Source organism: Myotis myotis, unplaced genomic scaffold, assembly GCF_014108235.1.
Source record: "Myotis myotis isolate mMyoMyo1 unplaced genomic scaffold, mMyoMyo1.p scaffold_m19_p_9, whole genome shotgun sequence".
In the NCBI taxonomy this organism is placed as follows: domain Eukaryota; kingdom Metazoa; phylum Chordata; class Mammalia; order Chiroptera; family Vespertilionidae; genus Myotis; species Myotis myotis.
The window spans coordinates 33,692,532-33,706,191 of record NW_023416401.1 but is presented as its reverse complement, the minus strand read 5'-3'; the positions used below and the strand labels follow the sequence as shown (position 1 = coordinate 33,706,191).

At 38.6% G+C, this 13,660-nt stretch overlaps 1 protein-coding gene across 12 annotated transcripts in view; it reads left to right on the top strand.

The window, feature by feature from the left end:
- PTPRM (protein tyrosine phosphatase receptor type M) overlaps window positions 1-13,660 on the top strand; it is a 666,818-nt gene that overhangs the window by 171,768 nt on the left and 481,390 nt on the right. For all 12 annotated transcript variants that reach the window (XM_036321438.1, XM_036321437.1, XM_036321435.1 and 9 more), the window contains exon 2: window positions 6,600-6,722. In XM_036321438.1, coding sequence (XP_036177331.1) covers window positions 6,600-6,722 — 123 coding nt within the window. The remainder of the gene's footprint in view (window positions 1-6,599; window positions 6,723-13,660) is intronic.

Genomic DNA, 13,660 nt, shown 5'->3' with positions numbered 1-13,660 from the left:
TGGGGCAATCACATAGTAGTTTTGATCGATAACTTCAAGCTGAACAAATAGTCCCAGATAAAATTTCTATACCACAGACAACACTATTGGCAAAATTGTGAAGCCAGTTTAGTGGATCTAGACTCACCCTTTAGAATTGAACAGGACAGAAATGAAAAAAAGATCAATGTATGCTATGCCATCAGAGATAAATTTGGTTTGTAAAATGTCCATATACATGTCCTGCGTCAAGACAGTGGGTCACAATTGAAGAAATGTTAAGTACTGCCTTAAATGATGGGCTCTAATCCTTGTCCATTTTTCTTTGTCTTTTCTTCAGTAGGAATAGAATGGTTGTGTGAAAGATCTTACAAGGTTTCCTTTGGGGGAAAAATGGACCATCTTCTCCTTTATAGCTTCTGTGTTAATGATGTCATACTGTTCTTAGGTCTACTGAATAATTCCCTGCTACTCTAAAGCAAGAAGAAAGATAAATTCCCTCCAGTATGCAAATGACAATATTTTATTTTCATAAATCAAGAATGACCTTTATAGACAACTAGCCTTTCTATCTAATTATTGCCAGAAAAAGAAGAGTTCAACTTTTCTAAAGTGAAAACTATAATTTGTGTAGACTTCATTAACATTTAACTGGATTATAGTTTTCAACCATAGTAAAAATGAACATGGTCAGTGATTTAGTCACATTTATAGCAGGGCTGGGTGTTTTGTGGGGCTATATTAAAATTTTTCTCATTGTGTAGTTGTTTGTTACATTAAACTCCTTTAAAAATTGGCAAAAATTATTTCAGCTGAATTCTGCATATAATTTTGGGGACTTTATTATCTATTTTTCTAAAAAGCATTTATTGGTTCTGTCATGTACCAATTCTAGGGAATGCCAAGATGACTTAGATACAATTATAATCAGAATTACTTTTGAGCAGAAATAGTCTTTCAGACACCTATTCTTTTGAAGTTCTTCAGTTTTCATGAAATATTATCTGGCCTACCACTGTTTCATCTGCTTTCTAAAGCACATGGCTCTACCCTTCAGTAATAGCACAGACTAGTTGAAATAAGACTTTGTTGAAAGAAACAATATTCATAAAGGCCATTTTCAGGGATATTATAGCTGTAAGCCTAGAATTCACTGAGCTCCCACAAAATCAAGTTTATTGAATCAAAGTTTGGTGACATGCTATCATACTATGTTACTAAATCGATCCTAAAACCCATAGCTCTGTCCTGGTGGATGCTGATGAGAGCTCTGTTCATTAACTTATGTTGATTGCTTCTTACCAGGGTCCTGGAAAGATAGTTCTTTCTAGATTAGGAGTAGTTGTGTTTCTTTTGGATTTTCAGCTGGAAGATACTATCGCATAGTGTTAAGAATCTGGGCCTTCAACATAGGATGCCTGGATTCAAATCTCTGCTTTACCTTCCAGCTTTGAAGCCCTGTGTAAACTCTGTAACTGCTGTGCCTCAGTTTATATACCTATAAAAGGAAGGCCATAGTATCTACCTTATTGGGTTGACATCAGGATTAAACAAGTCCTCAGTAAAACATAGTCCCTATTAGTAGTTTTAGTATTAATATTATTATCTCATAGATACTGTGAATTATGTAATCAATTGTATTTTCCTTTTTGGACTGGCTACCCCAAACTCAAAGTGAAATAAATTTGTAGCTAACTTCCAGTAAATGAACCTGGTGACATTGTTTTATTACTTGGTGGTGAAGTGGAGTCCTCACTATATCCCCAGTATAATCTCATTTTATTTTTTGCCCATTTTCCTTGCTTTTGAATTTTAACTTTTCTTTGGTTTTGTTAATTTAACTCTTATGTCATTGCGTAGCAAGATATGTTATGGAGTAGGCCATGCAATAATCATTTTTGCACAGGAATCAGCAATAATGATAACCTAAGTATTTGACATCCATAGATAATTCCTTTTGCATAAAAGTTTATTATTGATTCAGCACATGTAGTATTTTAGTGTGTTGTATTCACATATGCTAAGGAAAAACTGGTATGATGCAGGCATATGAGCATGTACATATGTGTGTGAGTATGTGTGTGAGTGAGAGAGACTATGAATGAAGCAGGCCACCGCCCCACCCATCTTGCATCACCTTTTCTCTATCTTATTTATGACATGGCTCAGTCTCAATTCCCCTCCACAAAAGAGAAATAATTTATGTTGATTTGACGGAGGAATGCAGTGCAGCCATGAGCGTTGGGCATTAGTCCAAGTAAGACAGTTCTGAACAAACCTTGGCAAAGTCTGCCACTGACCACATTCCTGTACATGATGGCAAACAGTCTGTTATTTGGAAAATCAAGGAGACTTATTTTTGGAAATGCTCATTCATTTCACTAAGTTTCAGCGGGCTTTGCTTCCTCATCATACTCCTCACTGGCCTCAAAGCATTTACAAATCCCACATGCTCCATAGAGGAGCCCACTGGAGTGTGCTGCAGGATTGCTCACAACTCTTTAATTTCTTATTAAATTTCCAATGATATAGTCCAACTATTTGCAGTGAAATGAACTCATGAGAATAATTGTTGTATGAGGTGTATATGGTATGAAGGATTTAAGAATTAATAATAACAGATATGATTGAACATGCCTGGCACTGTTGCACTAACTTTACATTTGCTGTGTAATTGAATGATTAGAAATACCACATAAAGTACATGTTATCTCCATTCTACAGGTAGGGAAATCAGAGTGCAGAGTGCCAGGTGATTTGTCTTCAGTCACAAAGCTAGGAGTGGAAGAATGAGGATGTGCCAGACCTTTGACCCCGGAACCTGTTCACTACCACCACTACACAGAGCTGCCTAAAAAGCCAAAAGTTTTACAAAAAAATAAAATAAAATAAAATAAAACATAAGTTTAATTTGCTCATTCTCAAAATGGTCATTTCAATTCTGATGTTGTTTACCTTAATCTTATCTCATTTTAGTTCCATCCACCACCTTTGGTATTTTAGGGTCTCTCATCTGTTGGATGATTGCCACTCGATCTGAAAATTGGTGTGCAGGGGGATATATCTTCCGGAAATAGGAAATTCATAGTTTGTCCTATTTTCCAGTGGTTTGATAATCATACATGGGTCCAGAAAGAACCATATCATCTTTTTATGTTTCCTTTCAAGTGATAAAAGTAGCTTTATGTAATAGGAAAATTATATCCTTGTACCAGCATTGCATTAGTCTTTGGGGTTGCTATCAGCTGTACATTCTCTTCCCTTTACATTTGGTTATATCTTTAGTGTCAACAGTTGCTTCATAAAGCAGATCTTTAACCAGCCTTGAGTTGTTTTGTGGATGCCCATAGCTGTTTCTCACTGTTTAAAACTGCACTGCAGGACTTTCATCATCAATGTGCTGTCTATGTTTCCATGGGTATTTTTTTTCTTTTAGAACATTATTAGTGCTACCCACTGTTTGGGCTTATTTCTACAGTACAGAAGCTATTTTCTACATCAGATTTGGGATTTGCAACCAAGGGAACAGAACATATATATCATACATGTTTACATTCTCTTGTAACATTCACTATCCCAAAGTCGAAAGTTGTTAGTAGAATATGCTTTAAACAAATCCGTTTTGTTTCTTTGAACTTGTTAAAACTGAGTGAAGGGCAGTATTAATTACCATGTGTCAAGCTGAAATATTACGTTGATGCTGTATTTTTATAGTGTGTTTCTGTTCCCAGTGGATTGTTTAATTGACCAGTTCTGTTAAATATGTTACAATATACAGCATCCGAAGCCACTAATTTCACCATCATGCCTGGAGATCACAACTAAAAGAAAGTTAGAAACCTAGCACAGGCCTTTTAAAAGGGTCTGAGCTCGCTCATTCTGCCCTGTTTAACTTTTTTTTTTTTTAATCAGTGATTTGGTGGCAGACATAGAAAGCATGCTTATCAAATTAGCAGATACCCAAGTCTAGGCAGGATGACTAATACCCAAATACAAAATCAGGATTCCAAAAGCTCTCAATAGACTGGAGTGATGCACTGAAACCAAAGAGATAGGGGTTATTGAGGATAACTACATCCTGTGTTTTCATTCATAAAGTCACTTAGTATAGGAGAGGAGAATAGGCTCAACAGCAGTGATTTGCATTTCACACCCCTATGGGAGTTCAGGCTCCTAGAAGCTCAAAATGGACCAGCACCCTGTTGAGACTGCTGAAAGAGCAGGAGATCCAGGGACGTGGACAGTTGAATTTAGAACTTGGAGTCCTTATTTTGGAAAAGTACTGATAAACCTGTGAGTGTTCAGAGGTTTACCAGGATAGGGAAAGTATCCTAGCTTCTAGTAGGAAGAACTGGAGGGAGCAAAGCATGTTTTGCCCAGAGAAGTGAAGACATAGAACATGACAGTTCTTTTCAAATGATCAGCTTTCCTGGGTAAGAGCTGAGAATTTTATTATTTCTGCAGAGGTAGAGCTAAGATAAATGAGTAGACAAGGTAAGCAGAGCGTGGACCTTTACAAAGAGGGAGTTATGTACATGGTAAGGATGCTTTTTTAAAATTCTCAGTGTCTCACCTGTTCATAAGCTGTCTGTCTGTCTAGAAGGTTGTTGAATTGACTTAAACATTTGGATGGGAGTTGGTCCAGGTGACCTCTAACATCTGTTTTATCTCTGAGGTTGTACAATTGCTGTTTCACTTATTGCTGCCAGGGCATACAGTACAGATAGCCTATATAATAAAGAGCTAATATGCTAATTAGACTGGATGGAGAAATGACCTTCCTGAACGACCAGTGGGTGGTGGGGTGGGGCCGCGGGGTTGTGAGGCAGCTGGGCCTGCGAGGGCCTACTCTTGCATGATTTTCATGCAGTGAGCCTCTAGTAGTGTAATAATATTCTTATTTTTATGTTTTATTGATCAGAACCCTTAATTTTTATCATTGACAGATAATTATAATTACAATTTTAAATTAATGTAATTAATGACATTATCTAATGGTTAATAGAATCCTATATAATAAAAGCCTAATATGCTAAGTGTCCAGTTGTCCATTCAACCAATCAAATCGTAATATGCTAATGATGTGCTAAGGCCGCTCAACTGCTTGCTACGATGTGCACTGACCACCAGGGGGTAGACAGTTGACCGGTAGGTTAGCTTGCTGTTGGGTCCGGCCAATCAGGACTGAGTGAGACAGGCTGGACATGCCCTGGAGCCCTCTTGCCGTCCCTCCCCATCCCCAATCGTGCACTAGTGGGGTCCCTCGGCCTGGCCTGCACCCTCTCGCAATCCAGGACCCCTTGGGGGATGTTGGAGAGCTGGTTTCAGCCTGATCCCACTCAATGCAGGAGCTTTCCCCTGGTCATCAGTGCGCTTCCACAGAGGGAGCGCCACTCAGCCAGAAGCTGAGCTCACAGCTGGCAAGTAAAGTGGCAGTAGCGGGAGCCTCTCCTGCCTCTGCAGCAGCACTAAGGATGTCCAACTACCCGCTTAGGCCCGCTCACCCTAGGGCCTAAGCCATCAGTTGAACATCCCCCGAGGGCTTCTGAACTGTGAGAGGGCACAGGCCAGGCTGAAGGATCTCCCCACCCCCCAGGCCTAATGCAGAGTGCACAAATTTTATGCACTGGGCCTCTAGTGTTCATAATAATTGATTTGGTCAATGAAATAAGTCACTTTTGAAATGTGAAACATTGGAGGAAAGACTTGATACTATAGTAATTCAAAGTAATAGGAGACATTTAAGGATGCTGGATGGGACTGAACATTTTCTCTGTGCCCCAGGATGCTGAAACAGCTAAATTGCTTTGCATATACTACATTTTGTTTTATTGTTTTTTTTTAAGTAGTCTTATTTCTAGCACCAAAATTAAGCATATGTTTACCACATGTTTAGTTTTAATTTATTCTTGCCTTTAAAAATTGTGAACTATAAGCAAATTTATAACCTGTTTTAATTTTGATACCTAAAATATCCAAAGTATTACTAGTAAAATAAAACCAGTTTCTATGGTAAATTTAGAATAATCCTTAGAAAAATAATTTGCAAGCTATGTCCATGATCTATACTGCATTTTGTCTCCTGCCATTGTGCCAGTGGTGTGGTGAAAGTTTTTTCTTTTAATTTTTTTTTTCAAATTGTAATGGTTTTTCTATAGAAAACACATTGAACACTCACAAGATCAGTTATTCCAAATTCCTGTGTATCTGCCAAATAGGAATTATAAATTTGTATAGGTCTTACTTTTAACTGAATTTTTAAAATATTGGTTCTTTTGGGGAAACAATATAATACAGTATTTTGTCAAGACATGGTTAATACTCAGCTAGCAAGGGTACAATAAGGCCAATATCCAGAGTTCCTCGGCACAAAGTTCAAATCAAATTTAATTAGCAGTTGAGCGGCCTTAGCACATCATTAGCATATTACGATTTGATTGGTTGAATGGACTACTGGACAACTGGACACTTAGCATATTAGGCTTTTATTATATAGGATTATATTAACCATTAGATGCATCCTTAAATGTCTCCTGTTGCATTACAGCACCCATAATCATCATAGCTTTTTCCTGAGGTCTAATGTTATCTACATTACTTACCATTCTGTTATGTTTTAGGAGGTTGCCTCTTTGATGAGCCATATAGCACATGTGGATATAATCAAGCTGAAGATGATGACTTCAATTGGGAGCAAGTGAACACCTTGACCAAACCAACTTCTGATCCATGGATGCCATCAGGTTTGCTTTTAGTTTTAAGTGTTTTTTTTGTTTTGTTTGTTTGTTTTAATCAAATGTTCACAAGAGTCTTAATCACAGTAAATGTTCACTGGGTATTGATTGAATGAGTGAGGGTCTAGATCTTTGAGTGTGGCAGTCAAGAACCGATGACCTAGTGAGAGTGCTACTATAATTAAGAGGACCAGTTACAAAGAGTTTATCTTTGTCTCTCTTTATTTAAAGTCTAATTAAAGTTTACTTCCTTTACCTTTGGGTACATCTGAGCTAGATTAATGGGCACTTACCAATTAATCCTTCCCAAGCAGCAGATATGGGAAATAGATTGATGTCTCTTCTGGCAAATGTGTCTAGTGAATGGAACTGTAGCTGGGGAATCGAAATTACAAAGTCTTGGTCACAAATTGGAGAATTGGAGACCTTGGGAAGTAGCATAAACTTTGTCCTCAGGGGCTCACCTGGCACCTGGGTGAACTGTGAGGATGCCAGTGATCTTGAAAGCATTCTGCAGATGAAATGGCCATGCACACATGTGGATGCTTTGTCCTCTGTATAAGTGCTTAGTATATTTCCTGATGAGTAAATGACATTTGCTCCACTGAACACCAGCAAGAATTCTACCTTATATTCAGAAGGAAGAGTGCGAAGATCATTATTAGTGAACTCTAATCACATTGGAGCTTGATCACTTTAATGGACACCCTTTTCAGGCTGTGATGTTGGACATCTTTAAAATTTTAGATTTGCAGATTCATATTATAAATGGGGTAAAGAGTGTGCCCCATTCAGCATTCAAACTGTAAAACGTGTCATTTTGATTTGGATTTCAGGTAAATACATTTTTCTGGTAATTTTTAATGACTGTAAAGTTCTTCATTAAGGCAACTAAATGCAGCAATAAGTACATTTAGTAATCTTGTGAAGGTAGCTTCAAACATGAAGTAGAATCTAATGTTCTTAACTAAGCTTTCATCATTTTGGTGCCCTCCATGTTCTTGATATCTCCTTCCCACGTTTAGATCCTATAACTTCAAAGAAAGGAGCTTTGAGCTCCTTAACACTATGACTTTATTGGACTTCAAAATGTTTCTAGCTCTTGTTTATTTATCCATAACTGACAGTCTCCCTTTTTCCCTCTCATTTTTTTTTGTTTATATATGTGCTTTTGGATATGTCTTGTATTCGAATTAGTGGTACTTTGGTTGCTCCCCCGCCCCCCCCCCCCCCCCACACACACACATTCCAGTTACTGTTTTCATATTCTTGTCAGCATTGGGGAAAGGGGAGAGGAGAGCAGAACTGTGCTCCCATGTGGAGCTGTCCTTTGCCAAACAGGCTTCTCACCCTGAAAGTCTTTTGGTCATCGTCACCTGCTCTCTCTTGAGGATCCAGTCTATGTCCAGAGAGGTTGGAGATGGATGAGGCTATGGTACTCAGATAGAGTCCTGGTAGATTCATCCATAGGAGTTCACTCATGCTTTCTTTATTATCTTTGAATTTGGTGAGCAATTTGGTAGTTGATTTTATTATTGTGGTCCTTTAGATTGCAGTCTGACTTGGAAAAATTGACTTTTTACAAAGCACCCCCAATATTGCAAGATCTTCAGTTTCCACTGCTTCTGTTTTTATCACATGATTACAAACTTCCCCTTATAAAGGAAGGGGAGGAATTGCTTCTTGTCACTATCTTATCCTTTTCTTCTTTATGTTGTTCCATAATACTGTCTCAGACCAAGTTGACCAAGTTTTAAATACAGAAAGAATAGGATCTTAGCAGAGGCTGTTACAAAAATGGCATTAAAGATCAAAGCCCAATTGCATCCTAGAATAATCAGTTGGGTAATTGAGGGAATGGAGGGGAAGCAACTGTTTAAATATCAGGCCTTTGAAGTCTCTTCTGTCTTTGGAAGAATATAGTAGGGCTATTTAGATGTTCTGTTTGAATTTACTCTCATTCTGTTGACTAATAGAATACTTGGTGGTGAATATTAGGCTTTTGTAGCTTAATATCTCTGAATGTTACATATTATAAAACTTTTTCAGTTCCATATGATTTCTGATAATTACAAACAGTGTGCCCTCCACCACTGCTAAACAGTTTGGAAGTCCTTGTTGGGACATGTCAGCAAGAGGGTGGGGAAGGACTAGCACTCCAATTCCTCTACCTCTCTATGCCTATGGTCATGGTCCAGATTTTTGTTATCTTACAAAATTATAGGCAATCCAAATTCAAAACCTAATGTATTAAAATCAATAGGTTGATAATTATTCCATCGGATTACATTTTTTGCCTTAATATAGAATTGCGAATACTGGAATTTTTTCCTACTATGTATTAAACAAAGTTTAATTAAAAAAGTTTCTTTGAGCCATAATATGTGCTAATTATGATACCAATTACAGTGGAAGATGAAGGATTATAAGAAATGAGTTTTCTCTCTCTCAGAATTCATCTATTTGGGAAAGAAAGTTACAAAAATACAACTAGTGAGCAATCTAAAATGATGTTTTCTTACCTTAAAACCAATATGTACAAATAATATGGACTTGTGCCCAGCTGACCAGTCCATCTAAAGTGAGAAGTTAAATTCTCAGTGAAATATCATTGTTAGAATTAAGGAAATATCATCTTATAAATTTGCATATGGTACCATATGGTATGAATTTTAAACTGAGCTGTCAAAATGTACATAGAGCCTTGAGGTTTAATTACTATTTAGTTTCAAGGGTTTTCTCCTCCTCCTTTTTCTCCTCTCCTCTTTCTCCTCCTCTCTTTCTGTTAATATGTATAACATAGTTTATTCTTTTCCAAAACTAATTCCAAAGGGTGGCTCTTTTACACTAAAACAGAAACTAATCTTATGAAATTTTCAGGATAACTAGGTGGCAAAATCAGATACAACCATTACTCTTTGAGGGTTAATGTTTTAAGCCTTTATGTAAAATATTATTTGATTTGTTCTTGCACGTGTATTTGTATTTGGTCTCACATGTGTAGGCTGGTCTGTGATGCCTTAGACTAAGGCTTGGCAAGCTGTGTCCTATAAGCAAATAACAGCCTGCTGCCAGTTTTTGTATGACTTGCAAACTAAAAATGGTATTTACATTTTTTTTTTCATTTTAATATATTTTTTTATTGATTAAGATATTACATATGTGTCCTTGTCCCCACGTTACCCTCTACCCCCCACACCCCCCACCCCCGCTCATGCCCTCACCCCCCCGTTGTCCATGTCCATTGATTAGGCCTATATGCTTGCATATAAGTCCTTTGGTTGATCTTTCCCCCTTACCCCCACCCTCCCCTACCTTCCCTCCAAGTCCCGACAGTCCAATCAATGCCTCTCCGTCTCTGGATCAGTCCTTGTTCATCAGCTTATGTTGTTCATTATATTCCACAAATGAGTGAGATCCTGTGGTGTTTATCCGCTCTCAAGTTCCATCCATGCTGTGGCAAATGGTAAGAGTTCCTTTTTCTTCTTCCTCTTCTTAAAGAATACCTTTCAGCATTTCATATAATGCTGGTTTGGTGGTGATGAACTCCTTTAGCTTTTTCTTATCCGTGAAGCTCTTTATCTGACCTTCTATTCTGAATGATAGCTTTGCTGGATAAAGTAATCTTGGTTGCAGGTTCTTGCTATTCATCACTTTGAATATTTCTTGCCAGTCTCTTCTGGCCTGCATGGTTTCTGTTGAGAAATCAGCTGACAGTCGTATGGGTACTCCCTTGTAGGTAACTGACTGTCTTTCTCTTGCTGCTTTTAAGATTCTCTCTTTATCTTTTGCTCTTGGCATTTTAATTATGATGTGTCTTGGTGTGGTCCTCCTTGGATTCCTTTTGTTTGGGGTTCTCTGCGCTTCCTGGACTTGTAAGTCCATTTCTTTCACCAGGTAGGGGAAGTTTTCTGTCATTATTTCTTCAAAAAGGTTTTCAATATCTTGCCCTCTCTCTCCTTCTGGTACCCCTATAATTCTGATGTTGGTACGCTTGAAGTTGTCCCAGAGGTTCCTTATACTATCTTCATATTTTTGGAATCTCTTTTCTTTTTTCTTTTTCGGTTGGGTATTTTTTGTTTCTTTGTATTTCAAATCTTTGACTTGATTCTTGGGATCCTCTTTTCTGCTGCTGGATCTCTGTAAATTATTCTTTATTTCAGTCAGTGTATGCTTAATTTCTAGTTGGTCCTTTTTCATGTCCTCCATGGTCTCCCTATACTTATTGAGGGATTCATTAAATTTATCGGCGGTTTCCATAAAATTCTTGAAAAACCTTATAACCGTGGCCTTAAACTCTATATCCAATCGTTTGCTTTCCTCCATTTCTGCCATTTGTGACCTGTTTCTTTGTCTCCGCATTTTGGCAGCTTCCCTGTGTTGATAGAGTGGCCCTGTGCGCCAGGTGTCCTGTAGGGCCCAGTAGCTCAGCCTCCCCAGTTACCTGGGGTGGACACTCTTGGTGCACTCTTGGTGCCTTGGTTGTTGTAGAATCACTGGGAGGAATTGACCTCCAGGCCAATTGGCTGTGAGAATTAGCTGTGTCTAAAGTGGGAGAACTTCTGTGCTGAAGACACCCTTCTGGGGCAAGACTTGCTTCAGTGGGGCTTTGGTGCTCACTGAGTCTGCTCCCTGAGTGTGTCCCTTATGGATCTGAGGAGTTGCAGTCTGGATGGACCCCCTCTGACCACTGGGTACAGTGGCTCCTGGACCTAAGGAGGTGCTAATTCAGCCTCTGCCTGAGGCCACACAGCAGGAGCCACGAAGAGGCTCAGCTGTGAAGCAGTGCAAGCCGCTGCGGGGCCTTGGGCCTTCTCTTGGAAGTTCCAGGTCTGCCTGGTTCGGCTGCAGTTAGGTACATTCACATGCAAAAGCCTCTGCCGCAGCCTGGGTGGGGCGGGGTCTCAGGGAGTCAGAGGGCGGAGAAAGCAGCCATGGCCGATTCTCCGCCCGGAGTCGTGCGTCTCAGTGTTCCGGTAACGGCTGCAAGCACCTCTGAGGGAAAGCCGCCCTCAAGTTCGCTCGCTGCCGGACAGACCAGCCTCTCCCCGTATGAGTCCTGGGTCCCCAGAGACTTCCCGGAACCGGAGTTCAGAGCAGTCAAGAGCTTGTGACTCAAAAAGTCAGCCGCGTCCTCAGGCGCCACCCCCTTTCCTCGCACGCGCGCGCCGCCGTACCTCTGCACTTCACCTCCGCAGCGCCTCTGGCTCTCAGCGTGCTTTTCTTTCCTTCTAGTTGTGGACTTTACACTCAGCCAGCCTTCCTGTTGTTCTGGATGATGTTTGCTCAGTCCTTTGCGGTAATTTTCAATTGTTGTGTGAGGCGATAATTTCCCGGTGTTTACCTATGCCGCCATCTTAGTTGCTCCCCCGGTATTTACATTTTTGAGTGGTTGAAAAATCACAATAATGATACTATTTTGTGACACATGAAATTCAGATTTCAGTGTCCATAAACAAATTGTTATTGGCACACAGCCACGCCCATTTGTTAAATATTGCCCGTGGCTGGTTTTAAGCTACCACGGCAGGGTGTGTACCACAGTAGTATCCACAAAGCCTGGATATGTCCTGTCTCGTTCTTTTCAGAAAAAAAAAATGTGTGTACCCCTGTCCTAAACCATTTCGGTACCAGCATATAATTGTGGCTTTGGACTCTTAATTTATATTGTTATTGTTTTCTATACTCACATTTATTAACATACAAAAATTATTTCACATTTTGTTTCACTTTCAGATTGTATGTTTTCCAAACCTTGGGCTATTAAAATTAGTGAGAAAAAAAACCTGATGAATAGGACTTCCTCTATCTTTCCCATAAATTTGCTGTCTATTAAAAGCATTGTGATTTTCTTTATTGTTTAGTAACATAATTCTCTTGAGACTATGGTGAGTCTAAGAAGCAAATAATCCATGAAGATGAATTTAAAAATTATGACAGTGAGAGACTAAATTTTTTATTCTAATCTTAAAATTTATTCTAATTAAAATATTACTTTGTCTGTCTTCTTTGAAATAGATGTTCCAGTGTGTAGGGTTTGTTTTTCTTTCTCTTAATGTGTGAGGTTATCTTTAGCCACATTAAAAAATTTTAAATACAGTCTGGAGCCTTATACATGCTGACATAATAACTACTCTGAGGCTCTGACATTGGCTCTGGAAATACATATTTAGGGCGAATAAATACCAAGTCATTTATATATTTTTACTTGAAGTCGACAGTTACGTTATAACAGATTATACTCTTTGAATCAGACAGTTTTTCTGATGGTGGGGAACTTTCTTAAACTTTGTCATAAGGATTGCCACTTTGAGCAGAAGAAAACTTGATTAAGTAACCAAATAATAACCTGGCATCTCATTACACTGGTTCATGCTATCACTTTATATACTGTAGTACATGGGTAATTATCAGCATAGAGTAAGAATTATTAAGTGTTTTATGATATAAAAACACCTACATAGTTTGACAATGATTGGTGGTTTCTTTAATGTTCTCAAGTTCTTTATTTATATTAGTTAAAAGATTTTTGTCATCTTAAAAAATTATAGACACTTCCAAATTCAAAACCTAATGTAATAAAATCAATACAGTTTTCCTCTAATAATAAGGCCTGTCATCTTACTTTGCATGATCTACAAAAAGAAAGCAGAATTTACAATTACATTACTCCGAACCTTACTGTTGTATTGACATTTCTGACCCTTTGACATAACAATTCAATCCACATTTATTGAGAGGTTCTGATAGATCTGATTTTGTACCAGACCATATGTTTCCCAGGGCCGTCTTTGTATCCTCAACACATAGCACAATTTTTAGAACTTAGTAGGTTCTCAAAATATGTTTCCGAGGTGAGTAAAGAAAATGTATAGGTCCTGCTTTCAGAGACCTTACAGTCTAGTGGAAAAGATGGGTTTTATCCCAGTGAGAGACCCTTTTCAGAC